The sequence below is a fragment of the Venustampulla echinocandica genome (genome assembly GCF_003357145.1).
Source record: "Venustampulla echinocandica strain BP 5553 chromosome Unknown scaffold_1, whole genome shotgun sequence".
Taxonomy (NCBI): Eukaryota; Fungi; Ascomycota; class Leotiomycetes; order Helotiales; family Pleuroascaceae; genus Venustampulla; species Venustampulla echinocandica.
In genome coordinates this window covers 215,593-222,958 of record NW_022474206.1, presented here as the reverse complement: position 1 = coordinate 222,958, position 7,366 = coordinate 215,593, and the positions used below count along the sequence as shown (strand labels likewise).

Here is a 7,366-nt window from a genome sequence, read left to right as displayed (position 1 = left end):
GGGGGGGGGTTTAGGATTTAGGTTGCGTTGGGTTGGGTTGCAGATGGAGGCCCGTCAGTCGTGGAATTTGAGGCCGGTCGGTAGAGACAGGTAGAGCAGGCACTGGCTAAGACACTGGCAGGCACTGATATGGATTGCAACTAGGTATGTACTGGTACTGGTACTGTACTCAGGGCCCGGGGATAGCGTCGTTCGATGCGGGTTCACTGGCAGCCAGCTACATCGACTCCACGAGAGTTGGCTTTAGGTAGGCTGGACGCGCAGAAAGTGGAACGGTCCGGTCAGGTGCTCATGCATTAGAGAATTACACCGTCAAGACGGAGGGCGTGACTGGACGGGCGTGGGGTGCTCTGGGGAAGGATGACCGGTGTGAAGATGGCAATATGGGAGGATGATTGTTCCGGTGAACTGGTGATGGGGGATCGCGAGGTAGTTGTGGAGGGAATGCGCTGGCTAAGGGTTGTGGAGGCTGCTAAGAGCTGCTAACGTTGGCGTGAAATGACCAGATGATAGGAGACGGAGGCGATGCAGGCGATCTTGCACGCTCTTGGCTTGGCTGGGCTGAGGGGCGCACGTGACAGTGCCACCAAACCGGATCTGGGCGCCAGTCCAGTCCAAGGCACAGGAGCAGCAGCCGAGGAGCCCGAGGCGATATGTTATGAATAAGAGGAACCGAATGCAGTACGTACTGCTTAACAGGGAATAGAAATAAGTGGGATGAAATGTCCAGAGTATATACAAGTAGAGAAGAAGGAAGGAAAGAAATATAAAAGACAAGTGAACAAGTGTTTTGTCCTTCTGTAGACCAGGTCCGGAGCATGGCATCGCGTACCTCGCCGCCGTTCTTAGTACCATTTCACAATCTTCAAGCTAAGGGGCAATCAGGAACGCGATAAGACCTACAGACCTTACTCACCACGAGCATCACTACCCATTACTATAAGCCGCCATTATAGAAATTAAATAAAAGCTACCTTGGCAAAGTACAAAAAAAAAAGCACAAGTGGCCCAGTGTATATAGGCAAGTTAGGTGCCTTTCGGCAGTGCTAAGGATAAGTCTTATGGTAGCTGTGGTTTCCTTGATCAGGTTATGATGCTGCATCACCGAAGTCCGAGAGCCACGATATCGTCATGTTTACTCGAAAACATGGCTGCCAGTGCTAAGAAAACACCAGAGCGCATGTCTTGGTGAATGAAAAAAAAAACCCCGTTTTGTCCTTGGCATTCGTCAGCTCAAAAATGCAAACGTCTCGTATGGACTTGGCCGCCACAAGTGAAGGAGGTGGTTCGAATGGATATCGAATGGATATCCATTCGAAGTGAGTGGTCTGCACGAAGTACAACAATAAATCTTGGATGCAGGATGATGATTAAGCCCCCGATAGTCAATAACCAGGCAAAATGCGCACAATGCAGCAGGGAGTGAGAAGAAATATGATGGGTAGAAAATATTCTCTGAGTATACTATTATAAAAGAACAATCCCTTGATACCAAAACAGGGCGGCCGAATCAAGTGCTGAAATATTAGCGACTCGCGCATCGACTATGACGGCAGTGGAGGTATTGCTGCTTACCAGCCTCATGAGCACAGGAGGGAGCGAAGGGATATTCCTAGGTAGCGTCCACCCTCCACGATAGCGTAGGTACGGAGAAAACAAATACGAAGTACTGTGATAATGCCCTTGCGTCACTCGATCAATTGACACGGAAATCCCACGATATAGCCAATATCTAGGAGGTTGGAATTGACGGTAGGAGATCCCTCGCATCGGTGTCTTTGAGGGGCCATAAGCAATAATTTCGGTGGTGCCACAAAACCCCCTTGGATTGGAGAAGCAATTATCTCCGACTTGTTTCTTCTTCATCCTTGGCACGGCCAATGGAGACATCATCACTCATGCATACGAAGCAGTCGTGAGGCTGCTAATGCACCGCCTCACATGGAGCACCGTCATATTGAGGAATATGTTTATGTACTCCGTACTGTACTTCGCACGGTATCTGGCTCTATTTTTGAACATGCATGCCTTTCGCACGCGTCGACGAAGCTTTTCCCCGCGAAAGAACAACTCAATCATATCGGCCACCAATCGAGGCCGCCAATCTATATTCTTCGCAGCGTGGCGCCTGCATAGAATCTGGGAACGCGAGCACTTGAAACCGCCACCAGCAGCGCAGTCACGAGCGTTGGAGTCCGGAGTAGGCAACACGACTGGCTGTAGGAAGTATGATGAATGCTATTGTGCGAATAATAATGTATAATAATGTATAATGTATATATATTTATATATATGGGTATCATAGATCATAGCTCGTAGAATCATAGTTCGCAGATCAATCGGGACGGAACAGAGCAGAACAGAGCAAGAGAGAGCAAGAAAGCGGGAAAAAGTCACAAGTAACAAGTCATAAGAATAATAATAGCCTCCTTCCAGAACAAAAGCATGAAATCTTGCAATTCAGCCAGCATGAAGCGCCTCATCAAAGATCCCTGCGGCGGCCTTGCCTCGTCCTTGATCATAATACGTTCCTCGGCCTTTCCAGCCCTTTTAAATTGATGCGGGTGAAGCGAAACCAAGCATCCAATCTCCAAGGGCTCCAAGGGGCCTGTCGACCACCGTCCGCCGGCTGCTGCTGGCCATACAATTCGATGAGCTGGCACTGTAGCAACCTCTGCTGCTTCTTCCTCGTCTCCGTCCATCCATCCCATAACATCCCATCCCATCCCATCCACCCAATTCGCATTCTCCCGAAATACGCTGCGAACGCCCCGTATCTCCATCGCATCGAAACCTCGCTCCAGAATACCTTTGCACTTGTCCACTCGAAACTCAATTGACAGACGACACCCACAGTCCGTCCCGTCGCACAAGGCCTCTCGAGCGTTCCTGGATTGCTTGGGCTCGCCGAACCTTATTCGCGGCCACCCTCAAAGGTACCGCGACCGACCACAACGCCTGGCCACTCGTAAAAAAATAAACCAAATCTTTCGAATATATACCTCCCTGCTGCCATCGTGCGGCCGTCTTCTGAAGACACTCGGTGAACCCAAGTCCCCCGAATTGCGCGCAACCTCTCCGTTACGACTGCTTAACTCGGCGCGACGTTAAAGTCGGGGAAGCTCCAGCAGCATCGAATTGTTCCACTCACCAAGTACACTTGGCTGCCAGCCTGGAAGCGCCTGGCGGCCGATAAGGAACGATGGGGTCAACGCAATTCGGAAACTTTCATGTGAGTGGCTTCAAGATGCGATGCAATGCATCTCAGGACCCTGCGTGCGGCGAACGGCCATCTGCGGCGAGGGTCGAGCGAAGGGGAATTGCACTGACACGCTTTGGCTACAGAATTTTTGTCGCGATTCGACACTCCCAGTATGCAACGTAGGTCGCCCATTAGAACTTTCCGCCATCACGATCGTCATCATGCTAACATGCTCTATAATAGCTCTTTCCTGGATTTAATTATACGGATCCGAGTGGCTTGGAGGGAGGATGTCAATTATTGGGCATATCTCTCCCCGGGGAGAATAAACATCTCGGCAATCTAGGTTCGTGGAGTCGCAATAAGCTTGTGTGGAATAATGCTGATAGTTCGCAGGGTCGATAATAATCGCAGCAATAGCAATTGTGGTGTCGTCGTATCTCATATGGCGGTCAGAACGAAAACAAGCAGCCGTCGGGAGAAGGTATGCGAGGACTATTAAAGGCCATGTTTCAGCTGCGCTGACTTGCTTTCTAGAGAGATGCAAATCTTCCTCATCGGGTATATAATAATTGAGATCTGCGAGATCTTTACCGTCGGCAAATTCCCCTTAAACCACAAAGTACTGGTTGTAAGTTATCACAACGTCTCTTGAATAAGTGCTGGGCTAACAAGCTATAGGCCTTCACCGGTATCCATTTGGGCATGATTGTTGCCACTCTTTGGATTCTCATGCTGAACGCTATTGTGGGTTATCAACTGCTTGACGATGGTACTCCGCTATCCATCGGGGTCATCGTGGCGTCCGCCGCAGCACTCTTCGTTGGAACTGGCTATATTGCTCTCGATACAGGATATAGCTGGACGGGACATTTCGATTCCAGTTTAAGCGGCAACAACCGAAACATAGGGCTGTACGTCCTTTATCAACTAGCCCCTCTGATCTTCCTCTTCGCATTCTTCGCGCTTGAGACAGCATTGGTCATCCGAGTCTTGGGCGAACGCAAACCAATGATCTACTTGGGATCCGCCGCCTTACTCTTCGCTCTCGGCCAAATCTTCAACTATGTCGTCAGTATCCATATTTGCAATGGCACGGACGGCAAGATCAACGGAGCTCTCTTCGAGACGCTATTCACGCTCCTCTCTGTGGTGATGGTCTGGGTTTTCTGGTCAAGCATTACCGAAGACGATTGGCCGATGCCTGTTTCGAATACGTACCCATGATGAACACGCCACGGCATGGGAAAGGAGTTCAGGGGGCCATTTTATTACGAGAAAGGACGTCAGGTCTTAGACGATATTATTGAAATTACCACACGGAAAGTTTTACCACAGTAACAATTACCAGAGGATGAAATATGACAGTAGCTCTTCGCTCAGCGGGGGATAATGGAGGTTTGATGGTCACAAGGACAGTGGTCGTACATGAAAAGCATGCCGATTTTGCATTTCAGATGCTGCAAATTTGAGGTTTGGCCTATATATGAGTTTGCGCACAGTATACCCAGTGGAGCGCTAATGAAGGAAGTTCGCAAGAGGAGCCATTGGGGGTGGTGCGGGGCTATGAGCGTAAGGCTGCTTTCCTTGTATATAAGATAATGATAGAAATTATTCAAGTTCGATACCCAAATCACGAAACTGACTTCAAACAAGGCTGAAGCTGCAAGGCTAATAAAACGCTCCAGCTAAGTCTACCATCACAAGTTAAGGATCTAGTGCCTGTATATATGAAAAGGTTTATAGAACATGTTGTTTTATTAGTAGGCCTCGCAACATTCAACATTAGTAAGTCGAGGCAATGGGGTGTGGAAGCTTGGGCTTGAAAAGCTCTCTAGGTTGCATGTTCGCACCGTCATATACATCAGTATTAGCCTCCTTGACACGCTCTGGATATTATAATTGAATTAAGCAGCCTATAAATTCTTAGGTCTCTAACAAGTAAAGTCCCCATTTCTCTATCTAAATTAAAACCGGGGGGTTTCGTTCTACTACAACTAAATAAGGCTTCCGAAATCTTAGCGAGGCTCCCAATATCTTTCAACACCTAAATCTCAGCCTTGCTTTCCACTTCCACATTCCGCCACCACTTGGGTTCCAGCGCCCACCATGTCGGACTCGGATGGCGAGTATGTTGCTGACGATATATCGGACGAGGATATCGGCGCGCATCAGGTTTCCACCCATGGTACGCGATCGTCGGGCCCGGTTCGGGGTGCTGCTGGCTCGGGCACGAGAGGCGGCGATACGAATGCTGGAACCGTTCGAAAGCGAGCCGCGTGGGAAGATATCCAGAGGAGTTGGGATACGGTCGTTGAGGGTGCAGATGGGAGTATTAACTCTACTGTTGAGGGGCTGAGGGAGGCGGGCAAGAGGAAAAGGTATGTCTATGCTATATCAAATTCAAGAAATTATCACACAGGAAGCTGACGATACTCTGTACTAGGTTATTGCGGGATACAACACCATTACAAAGAGGAATTATTCGACATCTCATACTAGTCCTCGACCTCTCCTTCGCCATGGAAGATAAAGACATGCGTCCCAGTCGCTATCTCCTAACGCTACGGTTCGCCTCAGAATTCGCGACCGAGTACTTCGAGCAGAACCCTATTTCGCAACTTGGGATAATAGGCATGCGGGATGGGATAGCAATCCGAATCAGCGATATGAGCGGGAATCCCACCGAGCATATCGAGCGTCTAAAAACCCTGCGGGATCAACAGCCGCAGGGAAACCCGAGTTTGCAGAATGCGCTCGAGATGAGCAGAGCAGCTCTCTACCACGCCCCGTCCCACGGGACTCGCGAGGTCCTCATAATTTACGGGGCGTTGCTTTCCAGTGATCCGGGAGACATCCATCAGACGATCGCTTCTCTCATTACAGATCGAATCCGCGTATCTGTCGTTGGACTAGCAGCGCAAGTCGCTATCTGCGACGAGCTTTGCAGCAAGACCAACGCTGGAGATGACGGTAATTACAACGTGGCTCTGAACGAGCAGCATTTCCGCGAGCTGGTCATGGCGATTACGACGCCGCCTGTGACGCGCACGAAGAAACAGTCTCAGTCAAGTCTGCTTATGATGGGATTTCCGTCGAGGACTTTTGGTACTGGCAAGGCGATGAGTTTCTGCGCTTGTCATAGCAAGCTAAGTCGTGGCGGATATTTGTGCTCGAGATGCGAGACGAAAGTCTGTAGTCTACCTGCTGAATGCCCTGCTTGTGGGCTTACTCTTATTCTGTCCACGCATCTTGCTCGGTCGTATCATCATCTCTTCCCGCTGAGGAATTGGGTTGAGGTGGCCTGGGTGGACGCGAAGAAATCAAAGGCGTGTTATTCTTGTTTGACACCTTTCCCGGAAGTGCCCCTATGGGGGTCGCAGAATGATGGGAATGGCGAGGTGGCGGGCGGCCTGGAGGTCAAGGGGAATAGTGAGAGTGGCAGGTATGCGTGCGAGGTCTGCGGAAATCATTTCTGCATCGACTGCGATGTGTTTGCGCATGATGTTGCTCATAATTGTCCTGGGTGTCAGTGCGATACCCGGGGAATGATTGCGAGAGATAGGCATGCTGGGAATCATCAAGTTGTTGCTGTGGGCGAAGATGTGGTGATGGGATGATGGAGCTGTAAGGGGGATTGGGGTTTGTGAGGCGTTTTAGGGAGTAAAAGGTGGTTGGAAGCATGGTTTGGCGTCTGTATTATATTGGGATGGTCTAGGTTCCCAGGCCATTAGGGAGAAAATGGCTCGCTATAGAGACATAAATATAAATCATAATGTATCTAGTCCTTGTGGTGTTGTGAGTCCTTCCATTTCCACAGCCCGCCGTTGGATTATGTATCCCGGCGTCTTCACATACCAACCAACCAACTCTTATTCTCAAGCCCTCATATGTAGGTAGGTATTAAGCCCGCTAAACATATAGCTAGGCCAAGATACTTATTCAACCACTTTAGAGTAATGGAGCTATCTCTCTTCCTACCATGAAGTATTGTAGCCAGTTTCGACTCTCGTTTGTAATACATCACGGGGGGAGTGCCGGTGGCATTGGAGTACCTGGAAGTTTGTTTTTGTGCGATTCTTAAAGATTAGTGGGGCTTTGGCTGATTGTGACCGGGCATAAAACTTATTAGAGGAACTTCCTGCTTTTTCGCCTTTCTTTATT

General features: G+C 49.4%; 3 protein-coding genes across 3 annotated transcripts in view; 2 read left to right on the top strand and 1 right to left on the bottom strand.

Annotated features, from left to right (window-relative positions):
• The window catches only part of BP5553_02606 (Uncharacterized protein), a gene marked incomplete at both ends in the record, with an annotated part of 3,411 nt that extends 2,476 nt beyond the window's left edge, over window positions 1-935 (bottom strand). Inside the window, 2 exons of the mRNA XM_032011229.1 lie at window positions 311-453; window positions 917-935. Of these exons, the coding sequence (XP_031870922.1) occupies window positions 311-453; window positions 917-935 (162 nt within the window). The remainder of the gene's footprint in view (window positions 1-310; window positions 454-916) is intronic.
• Window positions 936-3,202: 2,267 nt separating this feature from the next.
• Window positions 3,203-4,429, top strand: BP5553_02605 (Uncharacterized protein; the record flags this gene model as incomplete). Its single annotated transcript, XM_032011228.1, has 6 exons — window positions 3,203-3,232; window positions 3,346-3,381; window positions 3,446-3,548; window positions 3,599-3,686; window positions 3,740-3,833; window positions 3,884-4,429. 6 exons carry the CDS (start codon window positions 3,203-3,205, stop codon window positions 4,427-4,429), a joined length of 897 nt encoding a protein of 298 aa, XP_031870921.1.
• An 882-nt stretch (window positions 4,430-5,311) lies between these two features.
• Window positions 5,312-6,822, top strand: BP5553_02604 (TFIIH basal transcription factor complex, subunit SSL1; the record flags this gene model as incomplete). Its single annotated transcript, XM_032011227.1, has 2 exons — window positions 5,312-5,583; window positions 5,649-6,822. The coding sequence occupies 2 exons, from the start codon at window positions 5,312-5,314 to the stop codon at window positions 6,820-6,822; spliced, it is 1,446 nt and encodes a 481-aa protein (XP_031870920.1).
• Window positions 6,823-7,366: the final 544 nt, after the last annotated feature.